General features: G+C 46.1%; 1 protein-coding gene and 1 long non-coding RNA gene across 5 annotated transcripts in view; one reads left to right on the top strand and one right to left on the bottom strand.

Moving 5' to 3' along the window:
- Esyt2 (extended synaptotagmin 2) overlaps positions 1 to 14,740 on the top strand; it is a 77,087-nt gene that overhangs the window by 59,631 nt on the left and 2,716 nt on the right. For 3 of the 4 annotated variants that reach the window (XM_046438744.2, XM_058577347.1, XM_046437257.2), the window contains 8 exons: positions 3,197 to 3,271; positions 4,098 to 4,184; positions 6,599 to 6,748; positions 8,145 to 8,518; positions 10,599 to 10,697; positions 12,663 to 12,794; positions 13,623 to 13,728; positions 14,606 to 14,655. In XM_046438744.2, coding sequence (XP_046294700.1) covers positions 3,197 to 3,271; positions 4,098 to 4,184; positions 6,599 to 6,748; positions 8,145 to 8,518; positions 10,599 to 10,697; positions 12,663 to 12,794; positions 13,623 to 13,728; positions 14,606 to 14,655 — 1,073 coding nt within the window. The remainder of the gene's footprint in view (positions 1 to 3,196; positions 3,272 to 4,097; positions 4,185 to 6,598; positions 6,749 to 8,144; positions 8,519 to 10,598; positions 10,698 to 12,662; positions 12,795 to 13,622; positions 13,729 to 14,605; positions 14,656 to 14,740) is intronic. The other variant, XM_058577553.1, reaches the window with a different exon arrangement.
- On the bottom strand, positions 5,242 to 9,878 carry LOC131424063 (uncharacterized). Its single transcript, XR_009226503.1, has 2 exons — positions 9,626 to 9,878; positions 5,242 to 5,741 (listed from the first exon to the last, which is right to left on the bottom strand). It is a non-coding gene; the product is annotated as an uncharacterized LOC131424063 (long non-coding RNA).

Below are 14,740 nucleotides of genomic sequence, written 5' to 3'. Positions count from 1 at the left end.
CATCTGTGTTTCATTTGGATTTGAATTTTTTAAAATGGTGATCTAGAAGTTCTACTTAAAATCTCAACCAAATGTTAGATTGTGATTTAAAGACACGCCTTGCAAATTGTAAATATGCTTTTAAGAAATCGCCTCTTCCAATATGTTGAGTAGGGGCTCTCTGAGGCCACAGCCTCATGGCTTTGGTGCTGCGGGTCTGGGTGATAGATCTTTCCAAGAGCTTTGAGTTCATTAAACGAGGTATATTGGAAACTAAGCTCCACTGCCAAGACATGGTAGCGTGTGTTTGCAGCTAAATTGTTAGCACGTTTCTATGACTTATATTGTTTTGGGTTTTTTCTCTCTAATTTCTCTGAACATTTTAGGCTTACATATTTGGAGTGGGGAAATTTTAAAAATAATTCTTTTAAGAAAATTCCCAAAGAAACAGGAATGGTTGTTTCCTTCAGAAAAATGAGTGAGCTTGCAGCAGGACACAGGACACAAAATCTGCTTCTTCATGTCTGTTGTCCTACACTGAAGAGTGACACATGGGTGGTGAGAGCAGCCTGTGTGTGCCAGTCAGCACGCGGTGAAGCCTGTACCCACAGGACGCTGGGGAGCTTGGTCAGCACTGCTCTCCTGTGCTCTGCTGAGGAAGGCCATTGGCCATCGGTGCAGTGCTCAGCAAGGTGGGCTTAGAAGTCAGGGGTGTGGGCTTCACTCTGCTGTCCTTGGGGTGTAAGTGCTATCTTCTCCTTTGGCTTGCTGAGGAAGTTAACGCAGGGCACATGGGAGATCCTCAGGTAGAAAGAGATGTATTATCATTATCCTGTTATCACATTAACCCATTTAATAAAGCCTTCCACCAAGTTTCTGAAAATGGCATTGTGCCCATGTGATAGTCATGGATACAGGTTTCAAGGGTCAGGACACAGAACTGAGATTGAAACTCGAGGCAGTCTGACTCAGCAGCTCATATTTCATTCAGTTTGTGACTTTGAATTGTGCTGATGTATTTTGAATATCGTGTCATGGTCTAAAAGTTAGTAAGTGATTTAACTTTTTTTCACATAACCTAACCATCCATTTTTAGATACACTGCTGCTGGGAGGGTGCAGGGGTGCATGTCTGTAATCCCAGAGGTTTGGGAGGCTGAGGCAGGAGGATCACAAGCTCAAAGCCAGTCTTAGCAACTTAGCAAGACCCTGTGTCAAAATTAAAAGGACTGGCAGTGTGGCTCAGTAGTTGAGCACTCCTGGGTTCAGTCCCCTGTACCAAAAAAAAAGATACACTGCTATTTTATGTACCACTAAGGGAGATTATAAAATGCCAGTTGTGTTTTGATAGTGTTTGTTTTATACTTAGAAAATTTTTTAGATTTAGGTTAGACAGATTTTTGCTGTCTGTCACTCACGTGCATATCCGAAAGGAAGATGTAAGCACAGTAACTTGGCCAGAGCGGTGACAACTGTCTTACTGCTGCAGACTGCCCAAGAGCAGGCATGCAAAGCTAGTAATGGCGAGTCTCGTTCTGTTTTCAGAGATGTTAGAAAGGGAAGGGGGAAGTGTGTCTTAAAATTGTAAGATACTTGAATGGATGGCCTATTTCAGTGAGGAAGAATTGGTATCAGTTAAAAATCAGCTCAGCTTCTGTGTTAAGGACCTAACGCAGTGATGGCTCACTCAGGACCTTCGTTCCTGGCTCCCACCTCTTGGAGGGCGGCTGGCAAGGACCCACCCTCCTTGGGGCCAGAACCAGTTGCCTTTCTGTGCCCAGCTGCCGGGGAGCTGTGGAAGGGAGAGCTGGTCACAGAGGAGGAGTGTAGAGCTGGCTCCTGGGGTCTGGTGGAAGGAGAAACAGCGGAGCAGCGGAGTCATTGTCCTCCGCCACGGTCTTCTGTGGCCTTGGACATTTATTTTTCACAGTGTTTACTTCATTTTTCAGAATGCATGCACATCAGAAAGATGAACCAGAAAATAGATGATCACAGTGGATCTTGGCTAGGAATATTTTCCCCAACGATTATGATTTTGATACCTGTTTCTCATGGCTGCAGTGTTGAGGATTGACTCAGAATTACTAGACTAAAAGCACTTTTGTGACCTTCTAGTTAATTTCCACTAACAGATCTTAAGAGCATCTCCCTGTGGGGCTAAGTTGAAAATAAACCTCAGAACACATACCTCTTGTCTTACTATGTTTTCCTTTATCAATTGTCTGTGCTAATGTGCTTGCCATTTTTTTCTTTCCTGAATTTTCCCATTATATTTATATCTGCTTAATTTAATGGTTCTAAACTGACATTTGTTCTCCTAGTCAAAATTCCTTAGCAGCTGGTAAGCAAGAGTTGATGTCTGATAGCTGTGTGTATTTGAACGGAGCATGCTCAGTTAAAAATGTGAAGCTGTGCCTCTCTATGGCATTCTCTCACTCCAACCAGGGGTGTTCTGAAGTACCATTCTTTTACATTTGTCTTTTCTCATGTTTTTTGGTTTCCATTCATTGCACTTTTATATATTTGTGTTATCAACTTTTGAGAACTGTAGTTAACATTAAAGTTTTTTTCTTTTTTATTGATTTTATTATTTTTTTTGATACACGACAATAGTGATTAAAGATTTTTTTAAAAAACTTTAAATTTCAGGGCTGGGGTTGTGGCTCAGCGGTAGAGTGTGCGCTTAGTGCGTGTGAGGCCCTGGGTTTAATCCTCAGCACCACATAAAAACAAATAAAATAAAGGTATTGGATCTAACTACAACTAAATTAAATTAATATTTTTAAAAATTTAATTTTCACAAAGAAGCTTGCTTTAAAAATTAAAAAAAAAACTTTTAACATGTAAAAATTAGGTGCAGCTGGTGTAGTGGTATGCACCCACGTCCCAGCAGCTCAGGAAGCTGAGGCAGGAGGATTGCTTGGGCTTGGGCATCACAAAAAAAAAAAAAAAAAAAAAAAAAATCTAAGAAACAACAACAAAAAAAGAGTGTACATGAATGTAAGTGTGTTTTAGTTCACTTTGTGGTTGGAGCAGTCATGGCCCAGGGTGTGCTTAGCAATTGTTTTGTGGCTAACTTCCCCGTGTACTCCTTCTATCTGAAACGTCAGAGATGAGTAGAAGTGGCTCTCAACGTCAGCCAAAAATTTCATGTTTAGTAGGCCCGTTTCAAAATCTATGTCTGTTTATTTTGTCTATTTCTTTTTGTTTTCGGATAGTCAGGGAAGAAAATGAACAGCAACCCAAATCCTCTCGTCCAAATGTCCGTCGGCCACAAGGCTCAGGAGAGTAAGGTACGTCCTCATGTGGGCTGCCCCTCCGGGCTGCCTCTGGGGTCACTGCCACTGCGCGCCTAAGGCACCCTTGGTTTCCTACATCCTTTTTCCCTCAGAACATTCACTTTGTAAATAACCAGCTACTTAATTCAATAAAAAATATGTGGCTTGTTTTTTTAAGATAATATTAAAAATTACCATACAGATGTTTCATGGGTATGCATAGAATAAATTCCCCAAGTTTCTTTTGAGCGCTATTAATATTTAAACATAACCAATAGTTCTTAAAATTAAGCCAATACAGCTAGGTTCAAGAATTGAAAGAAGGTGTTGCTGCCAGGTGTGGTGGTGTACGCCTTCAGTCCCAGCTCCTGTGGTGGTTGAGACAGGAGGGTGGCAGGCTTGAGGCCAGCCTCAGCAACTTAGTGAGGCTGTAAGCAACCTAGTGAGACCCTCTCTCAAAATAAAAATCTAAAAAAAGGGCTGGTGATGTCCCTCAGTGGTTAAGCACCCTTGGGTTCAATCCCTGGTACACACAAAAAAAAAAACCTAAGTGGACCTCTGTGTAGTACCACTGAGCTGATGAGGTCGCGGTCACTGAGCGGACTGGTCAGGTTAGAAACAGCTGATTTTCCTGACATATTCAGAAAGCTCTGGACCATCCTCTATGTTCTTAACACTGTTTATGCTTAATAATATAATGGTACATGCACTATAAGTATATGTCTTAGGATTATATTAAAGTCGTCCTATGCTTCTGAACACATTAAATCAGAAAGCACAACATTGGGATCCCTTTTCCACAGAAGGTATTGCAGAGCTGATATTGGTATATTTCTTCCAGATTCGGTACAAAACCAGTGAGCCTGTTTGGGAGGAGAACTTCACTTTCTTCATTCACAATCCCAAGCGCCAAGACCTTGAAGTTGAGGTATTTTGTTTGCAACTTTTTAACTGATGTGTTGAAATGGAATTGACGTACAGTAAGTTACACATATTTAAATTGCGCTGTTGGATGAGTTATGACATGCAGGTGTAGATGAAGATGTATACAGACCCATGGACACATCACCACAGTCAAGATAAGGACTGTAGTACCCATCCGCAGGAAATGCTCCCTGGTGCTCTGTAACTCAGGCCAGATGCGCGCGCGCACACACACATACGCACACACACGCAAATCTGCCTTCTGGGGCCTCACTGTAACTTGCTTGGATTTTATAGGACTGTGTGAATAGAGTTACACAGTGCATTCTTTTTGTTTTGTTGTTTTGTGTAATGATTTTGGGGTTTGCTGTGTTGTTACTGATAGGTGTAGTATTCCATATGTAATATTCCATGGGATGGAAGCATCCCTATTGGCTTGTCCGGTACAAGGGTGACAGTACAAGGGTGTTAAAAGTTTGGATCCTTTCCTGCCAAGACCTATTACGAATGAATCTGCTCTGAGTCTTTGCGAGGACCTATGCCTTTGTTGCTGTTGGGTATGTACTGAGGAATAGAAGGGTAGATGCACATTTACCTTCTTAGTGTGCTGCCAAGTCATGTTTCATAGTGGTGGTGCCTTTCATGTCCCCACTGGCAGTGTGCAGCAGGTGCTCTTCCTCACATGCTGCCAAGGCTCCATGGTTAGTGGGTAGAGGTAAAGCAGGCCCCTCATCATGGTCACTTCTGTGATTTCAGTCAGTCGTGGTCAGCCTTGGTCCAAACCACAGGCCACATAATCACAGGAAGGGAGAGTCCTGTGCCGTGGCCACATCTGAAATCCTAGCATCCTGGGAGGCTGAGGCAGGAGGATCACAAGTTCAAGGCCAGCTGGGCAACTTAGATTTAATGAGATTCTTTAAATTTTTTTTTTTTAATTTTAAAAAAGGGGTAGGGGTATAGCTCTAGTGGTAGAGCACCCCAGGTTCACTACCTAGTACCAAAAATAAAGTAGGGAGCATGCATATATCACGTTAAGTTATCTTGAAAGTGTGAGAGACCCATTCACATAACTTATAATTTATTATATATATTGTTAAAGATTGTTCTACTTTATTATTTATTGTTGTTCATCTCTTGTTGTGCCTAATATGTCAGTTAAACTTTATCACAGGTGTGTGTGCATAGGAAAACATGTGGTGCATAAGGTTTCGGGTGCCCACGGGTCTTGGAGCCCAGGGACCAGGGCAAGGGCCTGCTGCTTTGCAATGGTGTGGGGTGGCCGTTGCAGCATGAGCCTCATGCTGTGTTCCTGTGCTCTGTGTCTCTACCGTAACATCACGTCTGCTCACTTCCTTTGCCCTTTTATTGTTGTTACTTGTCTTCTTAATGCTGAATTCTGGAAACAGGTGCTTGATGGATACATGTTGTGTGGATATTTTCTCTCAATCTGTTTGCTTGATTTTACATTTGATAACAAAGACTCTGCAGAATCAGAACCTTCAAAATTTGCTGAAGTTCATTTGTTTTCACCTTTTTCTTTTTAGTTCATGCTCTTCGTGTCCTATAAAAGAAATAAAAATTGTCATACCCTTGTTTCTAAGTGTTTCTCCTCTGCCTTCTCCTGGAGGTTGTATTTCTAACTTCACATTTAGGTCTGTGTCAAGTTAATTTTCATTTACAGCATCAGAGAAAGGTCATAGGTTATTTTTTAATAGATGATTGTACTATTTGTTCAGCAGGGTTTTGTGCTTGGAGATTTGTAGTTTGAACCCAGGAACAGTCTAACACTGAGCTACACCCTCAGTCCTTTTTTTTTTTTTTTTTTTTTTGATGTTGATGGATCTTTATTTTATTCATATATTCATATGTGGTGCTGAGAATCGAACCCAATGCCTCGCACATGCTAAACAAGGACTCTACCACTGAGCCACAACCCCAGCCCCAACCCTCAGTCCTTTTTATTTTAAGACAAGGTCTCACTAAATTGCCCAGGCTGACCTTGAACTTGCGATCCTCCTGTCTTACCCTCCTGAGGGGCTGAGATCGTAGGCTGCACCACCATGGCCGGCGGATGACCAGGCTTTTAAAGCAGATATTGTCAGTTTTCAAACCAACCATGTAGACTTTGAATAGAGAAGACTTGAAAGGAACCTAGAGGTGCATTTACTGCACAACCAAGTGTCACCAGTGAAGACCTCACACCTCATTGCGTGTGAGCATCGGCCTTCTCACAGGGGCTGAGGACCTTGCCTGCACCCTTCAGATTCCTGCAGCCCATGCCTCTAAATGGAGACATCACTTGAAAGAATATGGCTCAAACATGTCTGGGCTTTTTAAAATGTGTTTTCTGAACTTGTGGGCTCTCTGTAGTCTCTGTGCCTTCCCCTCCAGTTCAGTGTTGTGCCCTGTAACCCGCAGGTCAAAGATGAGCAGCACCAGTGTTCTCTGGGCAGTCTGAGGATCCCGCTCAGTCAGCTGCTCACGAGCGACGACATGACCATTAACCAGCGGTTCCAGCTCAGCAACTCAGGCCCAAACAGCACTTTAAAGATGAAGATCGCCCTCCGAGTACGTGCAGCCTTTGGTGATAGGTGCTGTGTGGGAGGAGGCCATCTGCTGGCAGCGCCACGCCCGTCCTGGTCGGCCTGGCAAATGCTGCCATGGGTGCAGGGCAGGCGGTGCCAGGGTCCCACAGAGGTGCTGCTTGAGGAGAGTGGACCCCTCGTTTGGTCCTAGGAGCCCACTGGGCTCACTCCCAGGACAGCTGCAGCACCTGCAGATGGTGAGGCCGGCCTGGATCACACAGTGCTCTGCCGAGTCTACCAGCCGTTTTTACCCTGTGGTCCAGAAGGTGCTGCTTCTGCATTGACAGAATTCTCTCCTGAGGCCGAATTTTCAGAATTATTCAGGAGAGAGAATTTAAACCCAGCAAGAGGGCAGATTTGAAAATAAAACCAGTAAATATATGGGGAAATGCCAAAACTTAGTAATAAGAATATACAAATTGAAAAGTCAATTTTTCTTTTTTTTTTTTTTTTTTGTTTTTGGCACTGGGGATTGAACACAGGTTCTCACACTCTACCACTGAGCTATTCCCCTGCCCCAAGAGCCAGCTTTTAAAACAGACTTCGTCTGTAGAGGGTCCAGAAGAAATGGTTTCCTTGCACCTGGCCAAGACACTGGCCATTGGTATAGCCTTTTCAGGAAGAACTGCAGTATCCCCATGCCATGAATTCCAGGACTCTTTGAACCTGAAATCTGACCTTTGATAATAATGCAAAATGTGGGAGGGGTGGGGATATAGCTCAGTGATAGAGGTTGCCTAACACACGTGAGGCCCTGAGTTCAACTGCAAAAAACGGGGAAAAATTTCAGGGAGGCCATAAGAATAAAGACCTTTGCTGTAGCTTTATTTCATGAGAGCAGAAAAAATCCTCCAGCCATCTCAATAACCCCAAAGTGGAGGAGACTGCTCAGTGGGACGTGCCAGCCCCAGGTCCCAGGAGAAACGGTGTGGCTGCCCTTCTCTTTCTGTGCCATGTCTGGGATGCTCCTGCTAGGTAGCAGGGTTCGGAGGGTGTTTCTCTCTCTGGGCTTCCTGGTTCAGTCTACCCGTGCAGATGAGGGCCTTCGTCTCCTGTCGGGGCAGGTTCAGTGGGCTCTGTGTGAGACACTGTCGACAGTTGTGTAGGAAAGGGTGCAAGTGGGGGAGCCTGGAGAAGACACAGACCTGGTGTTTGTTTTGTACAAGTGATGTTTTGATTAAACTTTGCTTTTCTAAACTTTCTGTGATATGGTATTACTTTAATAATTGAATAACCAAACAGCAAAGATTAGATTTTTTTTTTTAACATTTTGAGCCGGTTTTAAAGAAATATCTGTGGAGGAGTGCATCTGAAGCCAGCCAAGTGCCAAGAGGTTACCAGTGTCATTGGTTTCAGTGTTTGTTTATGTCCACCTTTAGGTACTCCATCTCGAAAAGCAGGAGCGGCCTCCAGACCACCAACATTCAGCTCAAGTGAAACGACCCTCTGTGTCCAAAGAAGGGAGGAAAATACCTGTCAAATCTCAGGTGTCTGCATCTCCAGGCACCAGCGGGAGCAGCACGGCCCCGTCCACACCAGTCACTGGGGGAGGTGATAAACCTGGTGTGGAAGAGAAGACCCAGCCCCCTGAGGCCAGCCCTGTGGCCCAGCGTGACCTGGGAAGAAGCTCCTCCAGCCTCCTGGCCTCTCCGAGCCACATGTCTGTCAAGGAGCCCACCCCCAGCATAGCCTCAGACATATCACTGCCTATCGCCACCCAGGAGCTGCGGCAAAGGCTGCGACAGCTCGAAAAGTAAATGTCCACTGCCTGGCTCTCACCGTGCCACATACCTGATGCCCGGGTGATTGTTCATCACGCTCGGCGCTCACCCAGCATGTCACGGGGGGTAGGCAGACAGAGTTCATGTCCCACACCCAGCAGGGCGGGAGATGCCTTCTTAAATTCACTGGAACAACTTCAGGTGGTGTTGCCGTTTTGCCCACTGTGTCTGACTTTCAAAATAAAGCCTGCCAAGCTGGGTGTGTGGACAGATATCTGTAATCCCAGTGACTTGGGAGGCTAAGGCAGGAGGATGGCAAGTTGGAGACCAGCCTCAGGAATTTAGTGAGACCTTGTCTCAAAAAAAAAGGGGGGGGGCTGGGGGTATAGCTCAGTGGGGGAGCTCTTGCCTAGCACATGTGAGGCACTGAGTTCAGTCCTCGGCACATAAAAATAAATAAATAAAATAAAGGCATTGTTTCCATCTACAACTTAAAAAAAAAAAAAAGATATTTTGAAAAAAGAGAACCTGTCATTTTTTTCTAGGACCATTTAAGGATTAGGAGGTGGTCGAGTAAGAGGTTCTCTAAATGGGAAAGGAAAGAGGCTTAGAGCCATGAAGCTATTGCACCACCCCCCATCCCAGGAAGACAGACTCAAAAGATACCCTAGAGACTTAGTGAGTGGTGAGTGGGAAGGTTTGGCAAAAGGCTTTTTTATTTTATTTTTTTATTTTTTTGGCACTAGAGGTTGAACTCGGGCACTCAACCACTGAGCCACATCCCCAGCCCTATTTTGTATTTTATTTTCTTAGCATCTTACTTTTGCTGAGGCTGGCTTTGAACTCAGAATCCTCCTGCCACAGCCTCCTGAGCCGCTGGGATTGCAGGCATGTGCCACTGTGCCCAGCTCAGAAGGCTTATCTTTATTGTAAAAGAACAGGTTGTCTAGCTGAGTGTTGTGCTACATGCCTGCAGTCCCAGGGATTTGGGCTCACAAGTTCAAGGCCAGCCTCAGCAACTTTAGCTCCTGTCTCAAAATTTACAAAAGGGCTGAATATAGATCAGTGGTACAGCACAGCTGGGTTCAATCCCCAGTACAAAAATAACTGAATAGGTCACCAGGCCCCGTGGTACTTACCTATTATCCCAGTGACTAGGAAGGCTGAGGCAGGAGGATCACAAGTTTGAGGCCAGGCTCAGCAACTTAGATTCTGTCTCAAAATTTAAAAATTTCAAAAAGTGCTCTCGCTTTCTCTCTCTCTCTCTCTCTCTCTCTCTCTCTCTCTCTCTCTAATACACACACACATACACATACACACACACACACAAACAAAGGTACTGCTCTTCTGTGTGTGGTCAGCATCCCGTGCCTGCTGTCCAGTCCCTGTGTGTCTATCTTTGGATACTGTATTAACCCCCGTGATTCATAGATGTTGCTGATGGTGTCTTCAGAAAGGAGAAAAACAGACCAGTCATCAAAGCTTCAGACATTAACCTTTCCCCTAAGTGGAAGAAGTAGGACTGACCTTTGAAATCGTTTCTCCTGTTATTGTGAGAGGGGTGTTGAGTAGTGGGAAAAGAGAAGGGAGGCAGAGGTGGAAGGTGCTTGTTCCCCGGTGGTTCGCGAGCTCACCAGGCACCAGTGTCCGCCAGTCTGCATCTGTGAGGCTGTGTTTGGCCCACGCTCACTTTCTCCTGGGCACTGTCTCATGTCCATTATTTTGGGGAAAAGAAATCACTCTTCCTGCTCTCTTTCTGAAGGAAACCGAGTTTTAAGCAAGGAGCCACCTTTTCTTAGATGATAGTGGGGAGTAGCTGACCACCCCTGGGACCCTGAGCGGGAGCAGTGGCTGTGATAGGAGGCTCTTCCCACCTGGAGCAGGGGCCTTGAGGGGGAAGGAAGGCAGGGCCTGTGTCCCAGCCAAGACACAACCCGTGTCTCAACAGGGAGATGCGTCTGTCTCCTTGTTACTTTGGGCTCTCACCTGAAAACTGTTAGCTTTGAATAAGTGTAAAGAACCTTCTGGTAAAGTAGCGCTTGCTGGCTGTGCGTGTGCGGGTGGCCCCTGAGTGACAGCTCTCCTAGTGACTTTCTGCTCTGCTTCCCACAGTGGGACGACCCTGGGGCAGTCTCCGCTGGGGCAGGTCCAGCTGACCATCCGGCACAGCTCCCAGAGGAACAAGCTCATCGTGGTGGTGCACTCCTGCAGGTGAGGCAGCAGGCAGGCCCACCTGCCCGCAGAGAGCCAGCCAGGCAAGCCTGCTGGGGTGGCCCTGGCAGCCGTTCTGCCCTTCCACGCCGTGTGGAGCTTGAGGGCTTGCAGCAAGGTGCATGTCACCCAGATGGGAGCAGCCTGTGCCACACACAGCATGCTCGCTTTTGTGAATATGGTTGGGGTGTGGGGAGAGCTGAGAAAAGAATGTCTCTTACTTGTTGACTTATCATTCCCTCCCTCAAAAGAAGTCTGAGCAAACTGGAAGACAAGTTTTTTAGGTTGCTGGAATACGGAGAAATGGGAACACAGAGGTGTTGGAAGAAATAAGCGTTCACCCCAAGTCTGACAGCAAAATCTTGCAACCTAGAATGAGCTGTTTGAATGAGTAAACAAAACAAAATACAGCAACATGGACCGTTCTGAGAAAAGTACCCAAATTTCTGCCCTCAGCAGAACATGCCAGCAGCCGCACACACACACTGGCTCACACACAGGCATGCCACCTTCGTGGGCTTTGCTTTTGTTTTTGGTACTGGGATTTGAACTTGGGATGTTCTATCACTGAGCTGCACGCCCAGGCTATTTATTTGTTTATTTGTTTGCTTGTTTATTTATTTTTAAAATATACTTTAGTTGTCGATGGATCTTTTATCTTATTTATTTATTTATATGTGGTGCTGAGGATCAAACTCAGGCCCTCATACACACCAGGCAAGTGCTCTATCACTGAGCCACTACTCCAGCCCCCTGTTTATTTTTATTTTGAGGCAGGGTCTCGCTAAGTTACTAAGGCTGGCCTGAACTTGAGTCCTCCTGCCTCGGCCTCCCAGTAGTGAGACCGCAGCGGTGCCGTTCACTGTTACTGCAGTCCTACTAGGCAACCCTTTTCTGTTCTCAACATTGTTTCATAAGCATCTCTGTTGCACTCTGGTCATGCTCACGATGTTACCGTAACTCTGAACTTGCTCTGCTGTACTTTGTGACGATCCTCGATGCTGGACATGTCTGCATTACATACCATAGTGAGCGTTTTTATTGAACAACTTTTTGCACTAATTTCCAGGAGTAGTATTAATTCAAAAGAACCAGTGAAGGTGTGATTCACGACAGGTGTGGTGCAGCTCTTTCAGAGAGCGGCCATGGGCCCAACACTGCTTGGTTCCTTCCCCGCAGCAGGAGAGGGTCATGTGACCTGTCCCTGACCCCATGCACCAAGTGAGGGAGTGCAAGGGGGTTGACAGTGTCACTTAATTTAATAAGGATGATGGCATGGGATTACTAATTATTTTCCTTTTATGTGATTTTGTCTGTGTTGGTAATAGTTTAGACAAATAGAAAGATAGAATTGGTAACATTTAGAAATAAGATTAGGTGAGGAGCATGGAGTTTGGCTCAGTAATCACAGAGCCCCTTGTATGTCCTTGCTACTGAGAGAACAGGGGAGGCAGAACAGCAAAGGCTGTGGAGCGGGTCTGCAGACACCCTGCCTATCAGGGCTTCCTGGGAAGGTCTGCAGTGGAGCCAAGTCCCCAACCAGGAATGCCAGAGGGGCCACTGGGAGGGGTCCCCTAAGGGTTGTGCCGACAAGGGTCCAGTGGCCTTCTGGAGCTTGGTGGCTTGACCGTGAGGCTAACTCCTGTTTCCTCACGTGGGTAAAGCAGTGGGAGTATTATGTCAAGATATGTAGAAGCACAGCAGGGACGCAGAATGTCCCCCGACCCTGGACCTAGGACACAGAGGCAAGGTCGCCTCCGGCAAAGCCACTGACGGAAGCTAGGGCAAGAGGCCAGCAGGCAAAGGTGGGCAGGGCAGACCTCTGGAGCTCAGCTTGGTGTCTCCTTGTTACTTCCAGTTGTTCAGGCGAACTGAGCCCACAACTGGGAAAAGTAAATGTGGATGTGATGGTGTTCTTCTTTCCCTCGATTCTGATGTCCTGTCTTTTTTGGTTTGTGTTAAAAGAAATCTGATTGCCTTCTCAGAAGATGGCTCTGATCCATATGTCCGCCTGTATTTACTGCCAGACAAGAGGAGGTCAGGGAGGAGAAAAACCCACGTGTCGAAGAAGACATTAAACCCAGTGTTCGATCAGAGGTACGATAGAGCCTTGGCTCAGGAGGGAAGAGAGCAGCAGAGGTGCGGGAATGAGAGAAGGGTTGCACAGCCAGGTGCCCAAGACTGTAGCTACCAGGGGCCACAAGGCAGAGGTGTGGCCTCTACCCCCACCCCTCCTGGGTGCGCCCATTATGATAAGCACACAGCATTCTGAGCTTCCTGCAGAAACCTCAGTGCTGAGCACAGTAGGCGCAGGTCACAGGCACCCAGTAGGGAGACTAGTGGCTGAACAAAGGTCTTCTGAAGGCCCTGAAGAAAATTCATTATGGTGGGCAATGGCTGTGGGTACTTACTGAAGACTTGAAGCCACACACATTTTGCAATTGTTTTTTAATAACGTAATAAGCTCATAACATCTCAAAAAACAACATTTTTGTGAAAACAACTGTATTTTCCAAAACAATTTCTTAAAAATTATTGAATACTATTATCACATGTTTGCAAACCTCCAGTGATCTGACCTGACAGGCTGTCATCTGCTTGTGTGGGGTCTTGCTAGGTGACTTCCTGAGAGCATCTCAGGACCCATGTAGGATGATTAGGTTGGGCCCTGCCTCAGGGTCTGCAGTGAAGCTGGGTGGTACCAGTATCTGTGGGCTCACAAGAAAGGTGCAGCTGGCTCACTGTCTCCATACCAGGAACTGGGTCTAAACTGTTGGAAGCTGTCAGGTATGCACCAATAGGAAAACCCCATTTTACAAGACAAAAGAAGCATAATGTTTGGAACGATCTTATAAACAGAAATGCCATTTTAACTGAAATACACAGAAGTGTGGAGAAAGTTGGTAAGGCCCTGTGTCCCCTCAGCTTTGACTTCAGCGTGTCACTCCCTGAGGTGCAGAGGAGAACCCTGGACGTGGCAGTGAAAAACAGTGGCGGCTTCCTGTCCAAAGATAAGGGACTTCTTGGCAAAGTAAGTGTGTAAATCAATGGATGTGTAACTGATGTGATTCTGCAATCTGTATATGGGGTAAAAATGGGAGTTCCTAACCCACTTGAATCAAAGTGTGAAATATGATATATCAAGAGCTATGTAATATTTTGAACAACCAACAATAAAAAAAAATAATAATAACTTAAAAAAAAAAAAAAAGGTAAGTGTCGAGAGCCTGGCATGTTGCTGTGCCTGGTGCTCCTCAGGCCCCACCCCGTGCAGGTCTGAGACTACACCCAGCTATGAAGGGCTGCACAGGATAGAGTGCACTCCAAGGCATTTTAAGTTGTTCTCGTTGTCTTTACACTTTCAATTTATGGGCTTTTAGTCATACCAGGAACCTTCAGTTAAAGAAAAGTTGGTTCTCAAGTTTTTAAATTTTTTTTCAGTACCACACTAAAAGAAAACACGGCTGGAGGTTAGCTCAGAGGCAGAGCACTTGCCTAGCATGTGTGAGGCCCTGGGTTCAATCTCCAGGACCACAAAACAAAATAAAAATGAAAAAAAAAATCACAAATGAAATGTTCTGTATAGCTCCACCTTCTCAACTGATTGCACAGTCCCTCTTCCAACCAGTGGTGGCTTCATCTCGGAATTCCTTGCCATCTTTCTCCCTGGTCACATTAGTTTCTGCATGTGGTTCCGTATTCTCCACCGGGACACGTGAAGGTTAAGTTAGGGAAGGGAGCTCTGGTCTGCAGACACCACTCGTGGTGCAGCACAGGGAGCCCACATCAGGGACGATGCCGTTGATGGCACACTGGCCAGGCCCCATCGGTCAGCTCTTCTGGCTGCGGGAAGGAGCCCTTGGTGCAGGACTTTCTCTGCCGTGCTCACAGACACTTCTCGCCCACAGGTGCTAGTTGCTTTGGCATCTGAAGAGCTCACCAAGGGCTGGACCCAGTGGTGAGTGGCCTTCCCCCACAGCCGGGTGGAGCTGGTGGAGTGGGCGCAGTCCTGGGTGCTGGCTAGGGCCTGACCTGTCTGCCCT

Source organism: Marmota monax, unplaced genomic scaffold, assembly GCF_021218885.2.
Source record: "Marmota monax isolate L192 unplaced genomic scaffold, Marmota_monax_Labrador192_F-V1.1 WCK01_AAM20220418_F8-fsc00275, whole genome shotgun sequence".
NCBI lineage: Eukaryota > Metazoa > Chordata > Mammalia > Rodentia > Sciuridae > Marmota > Marmota monax.
The sequence above is the reverse complement of the archived record's forward strand: the minus strand, read 5'-3'. Positions and strand labels throughout refer to the sequence as shown.